This window comes from Vanellus vanellus, assembly GCF_965231255.1.
Source record: "Vanellus vanellus genome assembly, chromosome: 1".
NCBI lineage: Eukaryota > Metazoa > Chordata > Aves > Charadriiformes > Charadriidae > Vanellus > Vanellus vanellus.
In genome coordinates, this window is record NC_138905.1 from 218,599,966 (window position 1) to 218,620,767 (window position 20,802).

Here is a 20,802-nt window from a genome sequence, read left to right on the forward strand (position 1 = left end):
TTTGGGGGATTGAAAACATTCATAAAAAATTCCTGGCTGCCAGCCTAGTCCGTCCTGTTGCCGGCTGTGCTCGCAGTTGCATATTTTTGCTTCGAGGATGGAGTTGCAAGGAGCTTTTTTCCCCCCTTTGCTGCAACACATGGCCAAAAAGCCACTTCTTAACCTGGACTAGTGAGTGCTGAGCCTTTGGCCGACCAAAGCCCACCTGGCGCTGTGGGGTTTTGCAGGGCTGTGGTGGCTTGTCCCCGCCGAGCCTCTGGCTCGCTTTCTTGCAGGGACCAGCGCAACAGCTGTAGCACAAGCCCAGCAAGATATATGCATGCAAGCCATGCTGCTGACATCAAATTTTAAGTTGTGGGCGTCCAACACTGCCTTTTCCAGACCGTGAGAGTCCAATTCCCCAAACTCGGCAGAGAACCAGCCAGGAAATGTGGGGTTAAGATGATACTTCCCACATGGCTCCACTACATAACCTTAACTCTGCCCCCCTGGGAATGGCAATAGGAACTGGAACAGGATCTTATCCCTCCTTGGCTGTATTTGATACATTCCCTCAATATAAACTCAAGATCTCAACATAAAGCCAAGGGATTTGAAGGCTCCATCTACGTTGTTAAATAAAGGAGGGCCATGGGTTTATCCATGGCCCCAAGGCAGATGGCCATGAGGAATGGAGAAGCATCATTCTTTTTGGCACATGGCCGGATGGATTTGAGCATCTTTGGTCATGATGCGGGTGGGACCGATGCCTGGAGGCATCTGGACAGGAACCCCTGAAGGTTATTCACTAAGTGACCCACGTGGACACGGGAAAGGAGTGTTGGTCCTCATCGCCTGGGAGATGGACACTGCAGCACGGCAAGTTGAAATGGCTTTGGGACCTCTGGCTTGTAATTCACTCTATGCCTTACCCTCGTGGGGACCTCTCTATTTCAGGCCAACATCAGAGCACAAATGTCTTGACTTTTCCCTTTAACATGTACTTGTCATCAAATACTATTTTTCTGCCTCGATTTCCTTTCTTGCCTCCTTTTCTGCCCCCCAGCGGGACCTGGGCGTGTGAGCTGCCCTTTATTTCTAGTGCAAAAAAAAAAAAACCCACAACATAAAAAATACAGAGCAATCTTGGCAGTCCCCCTCTGAAGCCGCAGGATTTATCTTCTCAGCCCTCGCAATACCCTCCCAGCCCCGTGAAGCAATCCATCTCTCACCTGCTATTACGGAGTTCATCTCACAGACCTAATGGAGTACGCGAGTCCTGAATTGGCTCCTGCTAATGCTCTCGGTGGCCGGGTCACTGCGGGAAGCGAGCTGGGAATTCATTTTGAAAATCAATGCGGACGTCGGTAGAGCAGCTTTCCCCGGGGAAGCGGCGTGCTTTTTACCAGGCATTGCCGCCTGCTCCCCTTCGTCCCCCGTTTTCTTTTATGAGGTCAGAGTAGCCATGGAGTAATTCATCCTCCTTTCAATGAGTGTGTCTTTTGTGCTTCACTCTCCAGTTTCCCCAAGTCAGACTAATTTTTGGGAAAGATTAGAGCCTCCTGGCAATGCAGGATTCACTGGACTCCTCAAAGTGTTGTGATTTGAATTTGCTGAGCCACGGTTTGATGCTCAGGACTGTCTCCTCCAAGCAGCCCCAGCTCTCCCCTTACGCTCTGGCGGCACAAATAAATCGGTGTAATTTCTAACTCTTGGGTATATTTTGGCTTTTCCATGCAATGGCAAGTGCAGAGCCTGCAGGGATAGTGTTGGAGAACTGCTCAGGACAGAGCGACCCCAACCCAGCGCAGCAAACGGTTGTCCACACAGGCGACCTTCATGCTGGGATGGGGACACAGCACTAACATGCCATCTTCACACCTTCCTTGGAAAAGTCTTGGTCAAAGCCCAATGTCATGGGCAATTCCTGGCCATGATCTGGAAGGCAGCAAGAGTGGGGGGCTGTTCCCGAGAGGCACTTTGGATGCAGTCCCCCTGGTTTTGATAGTGACATGGGTATGGGCTCTACCACACTGGCTGAACTCAAAGCACTTGATTTGGGACTAAGACCTGGGACTCGCAGAGCTCTCAAGACTCCTTTTCCAATGGGGATCAGTCTGCACTGCTACAGGATAAATATTTAATAAGAATGAGGGTCAAGGCACTGTTTTGTCCAAGGACACCAAGACAACCATTTACTCCCATGAAAAGCACCAAGGGATCTTTAATGCCCATGCAAAGAAGACAGGATTCAGAGTTTTAAGCTCTCATCCCCCACCATTAATGTCAGTGTTAAATATTGATCCTTTCTGTGTTTAGCACAAACCAAACAACAGAGCCGAGACACGCTCTTTGGCTTTTATTAATGTACTTTTTCTGCATCAAGTGAAGTTTGCAGTAACGCCGGGAAAAAAAATGTAGCGGCAGACAGATCGATTTTGTATCTTGACACAATTCAGAAGTCGGTGAAAAATCACCCCGTGTGGAGCATCGCCTTGTCCCAGCCATGACAGTCATTTCACAGAGAACTCATTTCTCTGCAGTGTAAGAAAGCCTGGCCCAAAATTTCTGGTAGGATCTGGAATTTAAGGGAAGGAATGAAAAAAAAGAGGTTGGAAATTTATCCCCATGTTGGAGCAGGTTCCTTTATGGGTGTCTGAAGTCAAATTTGAGGAGCAGACAGACATTGCACTGGGGGAAACCTGCATGGGAGCAATCCCTAAATCAATGATGGCCAAAACCCAGGTGGATTTACCCTGGGAAAGACGTCCTTTTTGTTAGAGTTTTGATGTTTTCTGTATTTTGCATCAGCACCAAATAAATGTAAATCACAGGTACTATAAAGGGTCACTTTGGTGAACCATGATGAGTGGTTTTCACATGGCAGGAGTACATGCATGGCAGGGTGGCCATGCATGGTCTTCTACATGGTCCTCTGTAGCCAGAGATGGGTCAGCTTTTCCCAAAATATTCTGCAGCTTGTGGGTTTTCTGAGGGTTTAGCTTTTTTTTTTTTTTTTTTTAATGGGGGTTTGGCTGTAAAAATTAATTCTTGGTTCAAATTCTTGGAGCATGTCTACCAGGGGGATGGACTAGCTGGGTTGTTCCTGATCTCTGGGATATTCTCGTTTGAAACTAATTAAATATTTTAAAGTTTATTTACAGGGTAAATAGTAGTAGTTGGGAAGGGAGGGTCACACCTTAGGTCTGCAACCCATTTTACTAGCAGAAAATAGCAGGAACTCTTTTGAGGCCACAGAATTAATGGAGAATTGGGTAAAGTGGGTATATTTTTCATCTCTGCTGTAATTATGCCATCCACATTTCCACTCCAGTTTACCCCACTGTAAAGGGACGGCAGCAATGACTGTACACAGAGGGATGGGGATGACTTAAGTCACATCTCTAAAGCCACCTACAGAAGATCTCTAAGAAAAGACAGAATCAGAAACTGTGGTGTGAAAACTCTTCTCTTCCTTTTCCTTTTTAATTAGGTTTTAACAACCCACTGAGCTCCCCATGAATTGGGCTGCCATCCCCCTGACATCCCTGCAAGCCACTAAGCATGTGATAAAATGATAAAATATGATAAAATTATGAAATACGATAAAATATTTATTTCCCTATATGGTACCTATAGTTGCATGTACTCCAAGTGGAGAGCCTGCTGCTGAGCGCATCATTCAGAGCCATAAGCAAACAAAACCGTCCTCCCTCAATGCCGGAGCATTTAAATAAGGAAAATCCCGGGAACACAGACTGTGGGGTCACTGCGTCCGGCCACTCATTGGTGTGTTTATTCCCTTCACAGATACCCTGAGGAGCATCGCTTCCATGAACCATGCTCCACGGTCCTCCCCGGCAGAGCTCAGCGGTGCCAGCCACCACCTGCTGCGAGAGCGCAAGTCCTCAGCGCCGTCCCACTCCAGCCAGCCCACCCTGTTCACCTTCGACTCCCCCGCCAGTCACCTCCAGAGCACCCTGTCTGCCAGTGCCCCCCAGGACTACCTTTTCCTCCACCAGTGCATGAGCAGAAAGTCAGAAAACACAAGGTATTGTAGCCCGCTCAGGAGCAAACCTTGGGGACAGCTGAGGGAGGGCTGGGGGTGAGCAGCTCAACCCACCTCCATCCTTGAAGGTCTGCAAAACCCAGCTGGAGAAAACCCTGAGTGATGGTCTCATCTCATCGCGGTTGGGCGGAGGAAGTCGGAGTGAAGACCGACAACCTTCTGGGTTGGGTTAAAAACTGTCTGAATGGGCCCAGAGGGTGATGATCAGTGGCACAAAGTCTAGTTTGGGGCCAGTCACTAGCATTTTACCCCAGGGGTCAATACTCGGTCTGGTCCTGTTTAACATCATCATTAATGATCTGGATGATGGGGCAGAGTGTACCCTCAGCCAGTTTGCTGATGACACCAGGCTGGGAGGAGTGGCTGGTACACCAGAGGCTCATGCTGGTACACCAGAGGTACCTCAACAGAGTGGAAAAATGGGCCAGCAGGAACCTCGTGAAGTTCAACAAGTGTAAAGTCCTGCACCTGGGCAGGAACAACCCCAAGCACCAATATATGCTGGTGGCCACCCAGATGGAAAGCATCTTGGTAGAAAAGGACCCCGGGGTCCCGGTGGACACCAAGTTGAACATGAGCCAGCAATAGGTCCTTGCAGCCAAGGCGGCAAATGGTATCTTGGGCTGCATTAGACAAAGTATTGCCAGCAGGTCAAGGAGGTGATCCTTCCCGTCTACTCAGCACTGGTGAGGCCACACCCGGAGTATTGGGTCCAGTGCTGGGCTCCCCTGTGCAAGAGGGACATGGACAGACTGGAGAGAGTCCAGCCATGAAGATGCTGAGGGGACTGGAGCACCTCTTCTAAAAGGAAAGGCTGAGAGATCTGGGACTGTTCTGCCTAGAGATGAAAAGACTCAGGGAGATCTCATCGATGTATATAATAAAAACCTGAAGGGAGGGTGCAAAGAAGATGGAGCCAGGCTCTTTTCAGTGGTGCCCAGTGCCTGGGCCAGAGGCAATGGGCACAAACTGAAAAACAGGACGGTCCCTCTGAACATCAGGAAACACTTTTCTAATATGAGGGTGACCAAGCAGTGGCACAGGTTGCCAAGGGGGGTTGTGGAGTCTCCATCCTTGGAGATATTCAGAAGCCATCTGGACATGGTCCTGGGCAACTGGCTTTGGGTGGCTCTGCTTGAGCACAGGGGGTTGGTCCAGATGACCTCCAGAGGCCCCATCCGACCTCAACCAGACTGTGATCCTTCAGATGGGCCCTAATTCCTGCCTTTAACCAGTGAAAACACAACCAGAGGGATGGGCAGGGTTTGCACCGCTCTGCCGTTCATCCCTGCCGTAGCCCAAAGCATCCTTGGGCTTCGCAGCAGCCCGTGGTGCACAGTGTGGTATTTCTGAGCGAGCGGCAGCTCTCCGCCTCCAGACCCAGCCGGTTGCCTTAAATAGCGAGGAGTTTTTTTGGCGTGAAGAGTTTTGGCTCGCAAGAGCGGCGAGGAGGGAGGGAGGGAGGGAGGGAGGGAAGGAGAGGCGGTTGGAGCCCAGCTGGCGTGAGGTGAGAGCAGAGCCCGGGCCGCAGCCTCCGCTGGGCTTTCCTGCTGCAGCTGCCTTTCCCTACCCGAAAAACAACAACAGCAAAAGGCTCAGAAAAAAAATTAACTTCAGATGGAGTTAATGGAACAGTGTTTAAAAAACAAAAAAACCCCTCTGACGCTCCAGCTGTGAGGTTACCTAAAAGCCACCCGCCAAGAGCCCGACCGCGTCCGGGACACCAGGAAGGAAGGAGCAAGCACTGATGCTTTGGTGGGCAGAAACAAACTGGCCAGTGGCAGCTTCTCAACTGGGCCAGAAATAATCACCCCCCGATCGATGCCCAGTGCATGGGGCCAGGCTGCAGGACTGCTGGGAATCCCTCTCCTTTCAGCTCCAGAGCTCTTACTTTACTCATCCATAAAATGAGGGTAATAGTAGCTAATTGGCAGGCGATGATGGATAATTAACCCATGAGATGCTTCAAGTCCTCGGCCAAAAGGACCCTGCCAGAGCCCAAACGTCTCCTGGGCGGACTGAGCTCCAAAGGCAGCAAGGATTCGTTTGTCGTATGGCAGCATCACTTGTTTTTTTCCCCAAATAAGCCCTATTTTTGAGCGCCATCTCGTGCTGGCTCCATGAAACAGAGTCTCTGTTGTCTCTGCAGAGCATCAACCCCCCCAGAGCTGCATCAACCAGCATCTCCCAACTTTTCCCATAGGACTGGCACTTCCCCAGTCATTTGCTGCGGCTGGAAACCACCTCCATAACCATTTCACTTTTTCCCAGCGCGGTGATTGATATAGGGCAGGACCCTCTTCCACTGGGAGAGGTTTAAATGGGGCTGGCTGAGGCCTTTCTGGCTGTGAGCGTGTGGTCCCCAAAAGCTTGACCCACACATGGTTATACCTCTGCGAGCAAAAAGATCCAGCCCAAGACTATTCACCCTCTCCTGGTGCATATGCATTAGCTCTTCATGGCAAGGTAACCTTGCTCTTGAAGGCCAGGTTGGATGGGGCTTTGAGCAACCTGGTCTAGTGGAAAGTGTCCCTGCCCATGGCGGGGGTGGTGGAACCAGATGATCTTTAAGGTCCCTTCCAGCCTAAACCATTCTATCATTCTATGAACCCTTTTTAGGAGCTTTGCTGTGTTTTCTTCTTCCACACTGCTTCAGCCAGCTTGGGGAAGGTATCCTTATCACCCATGCTCTGCTCTGCCACATCTTACCCTCATGTCCCAGCACTTCCACAGCAATCCTTTCATCTCCCCAAGTCTTGTGGGATGGGGACCTGCTTCATGGTGGCAGGGGTTGAGGATGGGGGAGAGAAAAGTCCCAAGTGGCCAATGCAGGCATCCCCTGGCTCAAGAAAATGTCGTCTGCTGAGGTTATGGGTGTAGAAAGCCAAGCCCATGGGCCTCATCATCTTCTGCAATGTTGGAGCGTTGAAAGAGGAAGCAGTAGGAGGGATAAAACAGGAGATGAAACACCTTGAAGGGAATCAGCAGAGGAGTGGTGGCTAACGAGCAGTCATTAGAGGACTGAAGTCTCCCTGGTGCTTGTCCTCCATCCTGGTTAGGGTCCCAGGGCATGACGGCAATGCAAATAGAAGAATCATTAGCAAGTCATGGACCTAGTGACCACGCTGTCCTGCTCACCCTGGGGGACTCAATTGCTTTTATAAATCTGAGGTTCATTCCTCCTCCACTGTGCATCAGGGCTGCAAACCCCAAATCCCAGCTGGGGACTGTCCTCACCTCCCCAAAGGCTTTCCTTACAAGAGGGCAGGGTGGTTGCATGTCTGGAGGCTTTGAAATAATTCCCATCAGGAATTTTTCCAGTCCCTCTCAAATACATTTGCAAGGCAGAGGTGACAGTAAGCCTCCCTCCTGTGCTGCGGATGGACGGCCAACATGTGATGGCAATGCTGATAGGGTGGCTCTTCACAACTGTGTCTTGGATCACTGTCAGCTGGTGCAAAAATTGCCCTTTTGAAGCAATTTGTGTCTGGATAAAAGGCTCGTTCTTTCCTGTAGCCCTATCGTGGAGCTGGGTGCACATACCTTCCACCCATGACAGAGGCATTTTGAAGGTGTTTCAGGATAAAATAGGTTGTGGGCATGTTTGGATGGCTCTGAGATGTTCCCATTGCCCCGGGGCTGGGCAATGCGGGTCAGGAAGGTGACAAACAGGGGGAGCAGAGCTCAATGCACCCCAGGACCAGCTCTCCCCCCATCTCAGCCCCTTTCTCTCCTTCCTCTGCAGGAGTGCCAGCTTCTCCCAAGCCACGAGGTCTGCCTTCTTCATGCGGAGCGACACGGCGGTCCAGAAGCTCTCGCAGGGCAATGGGCACTGCGTCAATGGGGTTGGTGGGCAGCTCCACGGCTTTTACAGCCTGCCAAAACCCAGCCGGCACAACTCAGAGTTCAGAGACAGTGCATATGACCTCCCACGCGCCTTTGGTTCCTACACCCACCCCAAGTCAAGCCTCACCAGCTCCGAAACAGATAACGAGGAGGTCTACACCTACAAGACTCCCAACAACACCCTATGCAAGGAGTTTGGAGAGCTCTCCACGGACTCCTATGACATCCCTGGCACCCCGCTCTCCGTCTACCAGATCCCCAGGACATTTACACTGGACAAGAACCACAACGCTCTGGCCCTGGCCGCCAGTGACTCGCCCACTGCACCACCCCCGCGGCCCCCAAAGCCTGGGCAAACAGAGCCGCGGTGGGGCAGCCCTCCCCAACGGCCCCAGCCTGGTGAAAGCTTGGGGTTGGCCCCCATGGCAGCCACCATTCCCCGGAGAAACACGCTGCCAGCAGTGGAGAACAGCAGGCTACACCGAGGTGAATTTGGGGATGGGGAGCTGGGGGTGACTTTGTCCTATCTAGCAGCCTTGGACAGGTCAGTCCCACCGGGTTGTGGTAGGGCTGGGATGGCTGTTGGCATCAACCAGGGGGTTGAACAGAAAGAAGCTCTCCCCAGTCAGGGTCTGGCCCTGGTTTTTGTATGCAACAGGCATGGAGAGTCATCCTCAGGGCTCTGCCCACCAGACCTGCTCAGCTGGCTCTTGGCTGTGTTGTGCCTTGAACCTGCTTGCCCATGCAGCCCTTTACCAGATTTTGGTGATTTCATCCATTTTAACTTGCTTTTACTTCAATTCATAATCAGGCTGATCAGAATGTACTTCAGCCTGGAGATGCCTTGATTTTGCTCACCAGACAGGGACGTAATTTTGCACATTTCCAAGCCCCATCATCCCCAGTGCAGCGGAGCCACCCTTCCTATTGGCCATGGATGGGCAGTGGATGAATGTGCCCTTTCCAAACCTTGTGTGTAGGATGAGATAGTTGCAAAGTAACTTAGAAGAGGTAGTTGGAGAGAAAACATACTGTAAATGACACACACAGCTCCCTGAAATGCCTTTTCCATCTCCTCCTACCTAAATAACAACATTTAGGCTGAGGTCAGACCCATGCTCAGCAGTAGACAGACCAGCCTGAGCGCTTAGTACCCCATCCTCACCCTGTCCTCCCCTTACCGGAGGCTGCCAGCCCTTACATCTGCTGAGCGAGCTGTAACGGAGCTCTCCCTTAACCCAGTTTTGTCACCATGATCTACCTTATCTGACGTCTTTACCCCTGGGATTTTGCAGCACTTTGACAGAACCAGGTTAGGTCTGTGTGGCACGTGCAGTCGTGTCGACGCATCAGAGAGATGCTAATTGGGAGGGAGCATAGCAGGGAGTCTGTGACGGGCTAAAACCCACATCTTCCCACCAGTGTCATCAAGGATAGATACCTCCCTCCCAGTACCTTTGTTTTCAGGGGTCCCTTTTATTAGAAGTTGCGCTGGGACACATTGTGCATTTGTGGTTGTGTTGCAGCTTCTTCTTGTGAGACGTACGAATACCCCCAGCACGGGGGCGGCAGCGCTGTGCAGTCAGTCGAGTCGATGAACGACGGGTACAACTCCTACCTGGTGAGTTGGCCTCAGTATCGGCCACCACACTATGGGTACCATTTGCACTTTTATAGATTCAGAGACAAGTTGGTTCCAGGTGGGACCTCACAGCCCAGTCCTGCAGAGCTAAATCAAGAAGGGTTTTATTACTGGTGTCAGTTAACACCATGGTGGCTTTCAGGCTAGAGATGGAGGGCCAACCACCTAACCCAGCACCGCATGCAGAGCTTTGCTTTGGGTCCTTCCACAGAGTGTATCTGCCTGGAGCTTTGACCAAAAAAAAAAAAAAAAGCGTCCAGGAGTTTGGCTTCTTCCTGCAAGCCTGGGATGCTGCTGAGCTGAATTTTGACATGTTGCCAGAAGAGCCTCTTTTGTGCACTTTCTAAGACTTCCTGAGCTGGAAATGACATTAAAGCAGCCTTTCATATTACATTTTAGTCATGGCCAGAGCCCAGGGAAAAATGACTTTCCAGGTTAAGCATGCCTCTGCAGCTCACACTGATCATGAGAAGAAGCTCAAGTCTGGGCGATTAAGACCTTTCCCTCAGGCTGTTGCAATGTCTTGGTAACAGTGGAGGCAGACCCTCTCAGTGCAAACTGATGGCCAAGGAGGGGAAAGACCATCTGACCCTCTGTGGTGAGATTTTAGAGCTGGTCCCACCTCAGGTGTGTGTTCGGTGATGATGAGATGAAGGTGTTTATAGTGGGATGGGGTTGAGCAGTGTCTGATGCTCACAGAACATCCTCCCGCTTGTCCCCCAGCAGGCCAAGGCAGCGGTGGCCCGCTCCCACAGCACTGACTCCGAGGACAACTACGTCCCCATGAACCCTGGTTCCTCACCCCTGATCCACACAGAGAAAGCCAACGACAATGCCCAAAATCTCTACATCCCCATGAGCCCTGGGCCACATCACTTTGACCTGGTGGGGTTGTCCTCAGCCACCCTCCCCGTGCATAAAGGAGGAGCCATGGCACAGTGCCACAGACGATTGAGTGAAATCCAGCCCCCACCAGTCAACCGCAACCTCAAACCTGACCGGAAAGGTAAGAACGCTTGTTTGTGGGCAAATCTTCCCAGGAACCTTTCTATTCTTGTAATACTTCGTACTACATTTGTTGTCTTGTGCACACTCAATAGAGTCCTATGTGGGGTGTGATTTGCTACCACCAGCACAGTTAGACTTTCAGATTGTCCCCATCCCCTTCCTCTTTCAGGAGGGCTATGGTGCAAACGCAGCTTTTGTGGTGCTTGAACAGCCTATCTCAAACCCTTCCTGGCCTTTACCGGAGATGCATGTCACAGGCAGGTCTCACCCCCTTTGCCTGCACCTCTCCCCATGCTCCACCCCAAAATCTCTGTGTTGCATTCGAATTACCCAAATTTCTCCTACTGTTTCCTACTGGCTGAATCTAGACAGCTCTTCCCTCAGGGCTTTGCCTACATCCTCCAAATCCCTCTCCAAACCATTGCCCAACAGGTCACCAAGGAGATGGCCAAGGAGAAGGGCTCCCGTCATTAGGATGTCAGCACCTAACCCCATCAAGATGCTAGGCACGGGCTGAGGCTGGAGCGCAGTGGTCTTCTCTTCCACCTAATGAACCACTTATGATGAAAAGAGCTTTCACGTTACCCTGCAGATGTCCTTTCCCATTCCCTGTGGGGAAATGCTCTGGTGGGAGGCAACTCAGGGTTGGCAGAGCCTGGTCTTGTCCCCATCTAAAGCGTTATCACAGCTTCTTAATGAATGTGTTTATTATACTCTGAGGTTTGGGCATTTTTAGCAGATCTCCATTCCCTGGGAGGCACATCGCCCTTTGGGGGCCAGCCATCCACTTTGGGGCTGTGGGTCAGAGGGAAAAATTCACTGGTTTACCCCAGTCCTGGCGTAAATGAGTGCAGGGACTTTGGTTGGGCGTATTTTTCATCAGCAAGGAGGGCTGGGGAGTTCATTAGCAGAATGGGAAGCAAGCAACCAACAATTTGTTGGGGACCATCTCATTCCAGTCATGGACACTGAATTGTAGGAACATGCCACCTCTGAATAAAGGCTTTTCCCCTCCCCAGCAAAGCCATCACCGCTGGACCTGAGGAACAACACTGTCATTGATGAGCTTCCCTTCAAATCGCCGGTCACAAAATCCTGGTCCAGGCCAACGTGAGTAATGGTTGGGGTACGAATTCTTGCTTTGCTCCGAGAGCGGATCTCTGGTCTTCCTCTCACTGGTGTCCACATGTAGCCACGCTGTCACCTCTGCCACGGAGTAAGCATCACTGGCTGAGTGTAAGTGGGATGTCGTCTGCCCTTCTGCCTCCACTCACTGCAGAGGTTTCTTCTGGCCCACCACCTCTCTTTGTCGAAGGGGCATGTTTCTCGTGGGCCACCTTGAATCAAGCTAGAAGTGAGCCCAGGCTTTGGATGCAGAGCCGAATTTCCCCAGAAGCTGGATGATCCCTTCAGCCCTCATTGCATTCTTTGTTAATTTTAGAAACAGGAGCTGCAGAGCTGGCTCATGCCATGCTAACATCTGCACTGGGCTGAAAGTCCACCTTGCCCAACATCCTACCCCCATCAGGGAACAGCAGGAGCTACTCAGGAAGAGGGGCATTTATAGAGTAATTCTTTCCTAAAATATCCTGCCACACTGGGTGATTTGGGGTTCAGGGGTTTCCTTGGTCACATCAGGGCCTCACTTAGGACTGGGTTAGATGCTGTTGAAGTAGAGTGGCTCCTCCCTTGGACCCCTCATGAGCTCTGTCAAGAGTTGTGAGAGCTGGAGCCATAAAATCATACAATTGTTGAGGTAGGCAGGGACCTTTAAGACTATCAAGTCCAACCATTAACCTAACCTGTCAAAACCACTTCTAAGCCATGTCCCCAAGTACCATGTCTACCCTTCTTTTAAATACCTCCAGGAATGGCAAATCCACCACCTCCCTGGGCAGCCTATTCCAATGTTTGATAACCCTTTCAGTGAAAAAAGTTTTCCTAATATCCAATCTAAACCTTCCCTGGCATAACTTGAACCCATTTCCTCACGTCCTATCACTTGTCACCGGGGAGAAGAGGTCAGCCCCCACCTCTCTACAACCTCCTTTCAGGTAGTTGTAGAGAACGAGAAGGTCTCCCCTCAGCCTCCTCTTCTCCAGGCTAAACAACCACAGTCCCCTCAGCTGCTCCTCAGAAGACTTGTGCTCCAGACCCCTCACCAGTTTCGTTGCCCTTCTGCAGACATGCTCCAACACCTCAATGTCCCTCCTGTAGTGAGGGGCCCAAAACCGAACACAGCACTTGAGGTGGGGTCTCACCAGTGCTGAGTACAGGGGGATGATCACTTCCCCAGTCCTGCTGGCCACAGTATTCCTGATACAGGCCTGAGTCCCCGCATCACAGCCGGTGGCAGGATGATAAATTTGTTTAGGTCTGGATTTCACATGAAAGCCCAGCATGTGGCCGAGCAGCTAATTAAGATCCCTTGAAGACATTTCCTATTTCTGGGATCTGACACCGCCCGGAGAGCTGTGGCTCTGACACTGGACCTGTGGTCCACTGCGACCTGGGGGCACAGGGCACAGTTTCACATCTAGCTCTGCCCCCCCAAAACCCCGCTGTAGTCTCACAACGCAGAGTGACACTCGCAGGGTCTGACCGAGGTGTGTTTTGATTGCCTTGAAAGCAAAGCCTAGCCTGAGGGAAGCCTGCAAAATGAAGCCAAAGCACTTCAGAGCAAAGTCTGCCGGCCAAAAATAACAGGATTCGCACAATTCCAGCTCTGCTGCTAATTCGTGGTCTGATGTTGTCCAATGAAAGGCAGAAGCAAAGCCTGGCTGCTATGACTCCTCTAATAAATTGGATTGTGTGGAGACTGACTGCAGGGCATGAGCGCTGCGTGCTGAAATCACTGCACCGGCAAACAGCAAGCGGGGTTTGATTGACAAGACGTCCGACCTCGGAAAAGCTAATGGATTTTTCTCTTATCAGCTAATCATATGACCCAGCCTTTACTGCAAGGCAACAAATAGCTTTTTAAGACGCGAGCTTTAATGCCAGACGTTGATTACGTTATGTTATTCGGTATAATTAGATTTGGCCAATGGAAAGCAAGACGATGCCTCAGAGATTTTGTTTTCCAGCAAAAAATTTGGACAGGACCCTGCATGGTAAACAAATCCTGGAGGTGAGAAGCTTCACCGAGGTCGGCTCTGCATCCTCCACAATCAAATATTTCCTGTGAGATAAAAGAGTTCACAGACCCTGATTTATGTAGCTGATAGCAGGAGAGTTAAAGGGAGATGATCTTCAAGGTCCCTTCCAACCTAAACTGTTCTATGATTCTATGATAACAAAGCAAGGTGTTATTAAAACATCCTAGAAAGAAAAAAAAATGAGAAGACCAAACCCAGTGATTTCTGACCCGTGGGAAGGTCAGGTTGGAGAACATCAATGCCGCTGGTTCTTCTTCATGCCCGGTCCCCAGATCTGAGCACAGTGGTGTTTGGAGGCATCAGGTGGTGCCCTCTCCCATCCTTCCTTGGCAATGGACAAGCAGCACCTGCAGCCATCACTAACGTATTGACTCTTGTCTTTACAGCCAGAGCTTCAATGCTGGCTCTTTGCAATACTGTCGCCCTGTCTCCTCCCAGAGCATCACCAGCACTGACTCGGGAGACAGCGAGGAGAACTACGTGGCAATGGTAAGGGCCCCACAGCTAAGATATATGGTGCTGGCAAGGACATATATGTTCCACAGCTCTGCAAACGCATTCCTGGCTCATGACGTGGAAGTGCTCGGAAAGCACTGTGTGGTGTACACCCTTATGTACATCCCTACATGAGCGCAACAGGGGCTTTCATTCCTAAAATGACGTCCCATTGGGGTTTTAACTGTCTATGAGAGCAGAAACATATATCAAATACTTTGCCAGGAATTAAGAAGGGATAAAAACATCTATGGGCTGCCAGAGTGTATTTTCCTAATTTAAGTTGATTTTTCTCAGGGTTTTTTTCCCCTAATAGCTGCTGACATCATGTTTGTGTGGAGGGCAGGGGCTATCAGAGCAGCAGCAGGGAGTGGCAGCGCTTACAGGGAGGGGATTTTGTCTCTCTTTGCAAAGCTGCTGACTTGAAGCATATTTTTGAAGCTCTGTAACTAAGGGGGTAGAGGAAATCTGCGCTCGGCGTAGCGTGGTTGGGATTAGTGAAGGTCCCAGGGCTGGGCTGGCCTCACTGAGGTGTGGTTCCTGGGAAATGCTGAAGCCCATGTCTGCTGTCAGGCGTGCGAGTAAAATCAGCACAAAGGCAGCAGAACTGCTCCTATACATAAAATCAAGAGCGTGAGCTTGAGATATTTGTTAGCTCAATATATGATATCTACAGTCACCCAGAGGTTCTGCACACCCTGGTCCCAGAGGCAGGTGACCAAATACCCAGGCTGGGACCTCTATTAAAAGTGCCACCGAGGCATTTTGTTGCCAGATTTGTGTTGACTCCGTTTTGACTTTCTTCCCATTTTAATCCTCGTTATTTCTCCTGTCTCTTCCCTGCATTAGCAAAACCCCATTTCTGCTTCTCCTGTTCCTAGTGGCACCAACAGCCCAGCGCCTAAAAAGAGTTCAGGGAGCGTGGATTATCTGGCCCTGGACTTCCAGCCGAGCTCACCGGGGCCACACAGAAAGGTACGGGGCATTTTATAAACTTCTGATTAAAAGTGATGCAGTTTTTTAAGGGTTTTTATGCACATCGGCAGCACCATGGTCCAAAGCCCTGGGCAGGGTTGGTAAGTGACACAGTAAGCTCAGAGGAGTGATTTTTCCTGCGTATCCGCTGCTATATCAGACTCTGTCTCTGTTGCATGCCTGCAGCCTTGCTGGAAGCGTTACCAGAAGCCTGGATGTGCAGGGGTTCAGGGATGCTGATGGGACCAGTAATTCAGCTGGAGATTGTATATTCAAAAGCTGTCAGGAGATATCCAAAGAAGTATCAGAAATATATATTATTTTTTTTTCTACCTCCTTCAGAACAACAGGTTCTCCAAAACCAGACTTGGGTTTTCCACCGGAGATACTTTCAGGAGCTCGTTCAGAAAATGCTGGGCACCTGTCTCCTGCCAGTCAGGTGCTTTTAAAGGGTGCCATTTGGGCAGGAAAAGTAAAAACCACTTTCAAAAAGTGAAGCTGATGTTTAAAAGCTAGATTACGTTCAGGTGACCAAGCCATTGCCTGGTGAGAAAGAGCTGTGGGGAGAAGATGGGTGTGGAATGGGATGCCTCTGCCAAGTGTCATGTGGAAGGGGAAGCTCCAGTTGTTGGTGACTTTTCTCCAGGTTCATACTCAGGGGAAGCAAACATAGCGAATCATAGGAAAATACGGCAAGGAAGGACCTCAGGGCATCCCCACATCCAAAGGAAACTATCTCTTATGCGGTGACAGATGGGGCTTAAAAGTCTCATATGATGGAGATTTCACAACCTCCCCAGCAAGGCCACATATCAAGATGAAGAGGACACCTGGGGGTGACCAGAGTGGGCTGGGGAGGGACCAAAGGCAGGTCCTACTGGGTGCCACCCTGAGCAAACTGGGAAGGACTGTGTCAAGCAAAGCAGCACCTGAGTGAGGGGATGGTGAAGGACAAGAAGGGACCACCTGTGAGTTGGCCTCAACTTTCTCAAACACCGCCTTGTTTCCTAGGCAAAGCATCCCACTGCTTAGGTCTTTTTATTATTTGACAGTTGTCCCTTGATTGTTTCTTTCTGCCCAGCAGTAATTCTACAGGTATTACAAATTTAAATTATATCCCAACCTGGAAAGGTGATTTTAGACCATTAAAAAAAACATCTGGCTCCAGTTGCAAGCAGCTGGGGGGTCCTCTGAAATGCTTGTAGAGGCAGACAAAGTTCCAGGACTCAAGAAACCACAGAAGAAAAGTATCTCCTTCTTTACAGTATACAGATACAGTATACCTGTTGTTTTGGGGACGAAAATAACCTTGTGCTGTAGGTGTGTAGAGTCAGCACAGCTAAGAGGGATGGAGCTGGTATTTTTACGTGTATCTATAAGAGTTCATGAGTTCTTTACAATAAATTGAGCAAGATGCAATGCTGCATTTGCAACACCAGCAGTTAGATACCACAGTTGCAACCAAACATTCATGTCCCAGAGCTGGTGAGAAGGTGAAGACCCAGGTGTTGTTTCTACCCTCCCATTGCACTGCAGTCTCATGCAATCAAGATGCAGAGCAGACTGAAATCTTTCATCCAGGACCATCAGGGAGGTTAGAGAGAGGATGTCAAGCTGTGGAGTCTGCAAGAAATCCGGGGAGGTGCCGGTGGACTTGCAGCACCCATGATGCTGCTGCTGTGGGAAGGAGAGAGAGGGAAGAGCGGGGAGCTGATGAGTGACCAGGCGGTGGCCGTGTTTCTCTTCCCCGCAGCCCTCCACCTCATCGGTCGCCTCGGACGAGAAGGTTGATTACGTGCAAGTGGACAAGGAGAAGACGCAGGCGCTGCAGAGCACCATGCAGGAGTGGACTGATGTGCGGCAGTCCTCGGAGCCCGCCAAGAGCACGAAGCAGTAGCGCCTGAGGCAGGTGGCGAAACAGGCAAACGTCCCGGTGGTTTTCCACATCTGGGGCGCTGCTGGGCTGCCGGCTCCACTTGGGCTGGGCCTCTAAGACTTGTCTGCAGAAGGGAGGGGGTCTTCATTATTATTTTTTTCTTTTAAGACAAAAACAAACTTAATTTCAGGGGAAGACTTGGCGGATACTGTTTGCCAGTGATAAAAACCAACTACGTTCGGTGGCTAGGTTTGTGCTTTAGCTGCTGGATGTGCTATCCAGGAACTTCGACTTAGCAATACCAGGTTTCACCCTACACATCTTTTGCTTACAGCTGTTAAAGCCACCTTGTATGTGCTAACACTGCATCATCTCTCCCTGTCTTCTACCATACCATACCCCCAAACCGTTGCCATGCAGGTTTGCAGTGTCTCTCATAGGGCGTCATTCCCCAGCTGTGATTCCCCACTCCTTATGGTTGCCCTCTTCTCTGCCTCCTCCCAGTCCCAAAACTGAGCAAAGACCGTTCCTTTTGAAATCACTTTTGTTGTCCCATCTCTTGTAAATAATACGTTCAAAACCTCTGAGGGGTATGCTCCTCCTGGTGGAACAGCCCCCATGGTTTTGGTTGTGGTTGTTAACCTTTAGGAGCTTGAAGAGCATCCAGACTGTCCCATTGAGCTCAGAAGCCCAGGACTTGCCCCATCATACACACACACGTATGTGCCAGCACATGCTCACGCACATGTGTGCATGCGTGAAACAGCCAAGTTTGTTGGGTTGTCTTCTGCTGTTGATGCTCTCCAGCATCTCTCAAAGTCAATGGGCTGGAGACATTTGCTTTGGATGGCAGAATTCAAGCCCTGACCCACTGCCTATCTGAAACCAACTGCCTGGGAATCTGGCCCTAAGAACCAAAATCTGCCCTTTGTGGCTCCAAAAGAAGCCCATAGAGTGAGAGTCCTATATCTGTGGCTGTCATGAGATGCTCTTGGTTGAGTACGAGGAGCACAGGGAAGCTCTGGAGACCCTGTATATCTGGGCTGGCACAAGGATGAGTGACAAGGAGGGAGCGGGAGGCTGTTGCGAGGACTGGGAGAAGGCGGATTCTGTACTGCAGAGGTTGGTCTTGGGTGAGGAGGTCCAGTGGGGTGTATCTTGGAGGAAAGGAGTAATTGAAATGTTGGTTGATGGTGAGGCCTTAGGCTTGAGAAGAGGCTGGTCAGGAGAGTCAGGGCAAGGTGTTGCAATAATGTGGCATTACAGTTGGTTTGTGGTGGGTGCAAAGGGCTGGACTAGATATTTTCTCCCCGTCTTCAGCAATGTTTCTTCAACGCAGAAATGGGGCTTGTTGATGTTAACGACCCTAGGCTCTAATTATGGATGGGAATCTGCTGTTGCCCTTTGCCAGCGCTCTTGACACATCCAAGCTTTGGGATCGCTCCCCAGGCAGCTGCCAGGCGCAGAGAGCCGAGAGGGAAGAGGCAGTTTATTGCAGAGATAATAATTCATGATCTCATGAAAACAGGAAGGACTAATGATTGCCATGGAGCAGCCTGACTGCCAGACAGCGAGCGCTGACAGGGATGAACAGGCCAACTGCAAACTGAGAGCCAAACGAAGGAGACGTTAGAAAGATTAGGTAATAATATTTATTAAATAGCTGGAGCTATTCTTGCTGCAAGCTGAACCCCTCCCAACACCACGGGCTCTACATTCCACCAACACCACCAAGTTGTATTGATTATTGGTGCTTAAGTGTTAACACATTTGTTTAAGCTTGGCCTGAGTTTGGAAAAGGCCAGACGTCACCCACGCAGGGATACGATACCAGTCCCTTAAGGGCTGTGTGCTGGTAAAATACATTTATATTTTCTTCTCGTGTGCCATGAAAGGGAAGGATATTAATGGAAAAGCTCTGACGAACCTTTTAAGACATTGAAGCGTTGGCCTTTTACAGGAATAATGAAGCAAATATCCTAATGCTCATGGTAAAATAATGATCATCTAAGAGAACAAAAAAATACCCAAAGGGGAAGATTTAGCACAGCCAGATGCTTTCTGAAAGCCGGGGAGTGTGTTACAGCCTGCGAGGGCCTTTGCCTCTTGTTGGGGGCTTGCACGCTTGCCTGGTGAGATAATGAAATGAAGACCAGAGTACAGCGCTTCATATTTCTATAGCCCCTTTCATCGCTGCACCTCAGGGGACACTAAACATTGGGCCTGATCCAGAGCCCACTGAAGTGTGTGTTCACCCGGCTGGGCGCAAGCTCCCCATTCCCACCAAAAAGCAAACGTGACTCAAGCGGGAAGATGATTTTTTTTCCTATTTGATCCTCTAAACTACTAGGCAGGCACGGAGGAAGATGAGGTTGGGGGAGAAGGGTTATGGTGCACGCTGGATGTATTTCCCTGCCAAAATTGTGCTGTTCTCCTCCTGTCACACTAAAACTCAGCCACCTCTGGGGTGGATTGCAGCAGCAATTTTGGGAATAGCCCTTTATGCTGCTTTGGGTTTGCCTCAGAACAACAGTGCAACTATTCTCGAGATCAAACTGAGCCCTGCTCCAGTTTGAGTCTTTTTTTCCAGCTGGGAGATGGGGAGCTCAACGAGTCCCAAAAGTACCCTGAAAGTGGGCAGGCGAGGGGGAGGCAACAGCAGTAGTCATTTCTGATGGTCAGTGGCTCGAGAGACAACGCAAGGGGTTGGGACGCATTTTGCTGAGTTGGTGCCCTGTGCTTCTGCTCTGGGACCAGGCGTATCCAGTGCCCACTTCCACATTTAATCCAAAGCATTAATTAAGAACGGAAAAGCCCTTTGTGGTACTGGAGAAACTAGTCCTTTTTCTCCATGTCCCACAAATGTCTGTATTTGTTCATGGGGCAGGCACTGGCATGGGACAGCTCTTTTCCCAGGCTCAGCCCTCCTGTTTTGATGATTTGCTCTCATGAGCATCCCCAGTAACTGGCCCTTTGCTTTTGGCAGACCAAGGACCAAGACAGCCCAAAAGCAGCTATTTTGCAACTGCTGGTTGCTGATCCCTCCTTGCTTTGCAGTGAGATCTATGTTTTCCCAGAAACAGATATATTACTCCTTTTTTCTTTTTTCTGCTAAGCACCCAGCAAATAGCCCCTTCAAACTAAGTCGCAGCCTATAGACTCCATGCATTGCCATATAGACATGACTATATCAACCCCTCCTGAAAGCCATTAAATAATCAATGGCTGCAGTGGAAATAGTCATTCCTGACGGTTGCCGAGCCGATTACAGCAGTCCCTGATGATTAATGTTTGTGCAGTATTTAGTCTTAAACCATATTGAAAAGCAGCTGGTTTAATTACACGGACTGCCAAGAACTTTGTCCTGAAGGCATTGAGTTTATCGCATCCGCTCTATACTTGGATGCTCAAGTATGACTGATTCTTTTGTTAGAAATAGGTATTTTAGGAAGCAGAGAACATTGCAAATGATTAATTTTAATTGCTGTCAAAATGGCTTGAGTCTTCATGTCAGAGCCTGCTCTTCAGCTCTGCGATCCCATTTAAGAAAAGGGGTGTGCTTGCTTGTGTGCGTGTGTGTGTGCGCGCTAGTGGAGAAGGGTTGCCTGTGGGACAGGCATCGTGACCTCAATACTTACTTTTATGAAGTACCAGGGCCATGGCTCAAAGCTCTGCCTGAGCTTTAAAATGACTAAGCTGGTGGTTTTAAAGGCAGAAGTCTCCAAAAGTGTGGATCCCTTGCTGTGAGTGTGTG

General features: G+C 50.0%; 1 protein-coding gene across 1 annotated transcript in view; it reads left to right on the forward strand.

Moving 5' to 3' along the window:
* Window positions 1-17,069, forward strand: part of GAB2 (GRB2 associated binding protein 2) — a gene marked incomplete at its 3' end in the record, with an annotated part of 42,899 nt that extends 25,830 nt beyond the window's left edge. Inside the window, exons 2-9 of the mRNA XM_082498170.1 lie at window positions 3,790-4,030; window positions 7,794-8,380; window positions 9,421-9,515; window positions 10,260-10,542; window positions 11,564-11,654; window positions 14,089-14,191; window positions 15,047-15,172; window positions 16,926-17,069. Of these exons, the coding sequence (XP_082354296.1) occupies window positions 3,790-4,030; window positions 7,794-8,380; window positions 9,421-9,515; window positions 10,260-10,542; window positions 11,564-11,654; window positions 14,089-14,191; window positions 15,047-15,172; window positions 16,926-17,069 (1,670 nt within the window). The remainder of the gene's footprint in view (window positions 1-3,789; window positions 4,031-7,793; window positions 8,381-9,420; window positions 9,516-10,259; window positions 10,543-11,563; window positions 11,655-14,088; window positions 14,192-15,046; window positions 15,173-16,925) is intronic.
* Window positions 17,070-20,802: the final 3,733 nt, after the last annotated feature.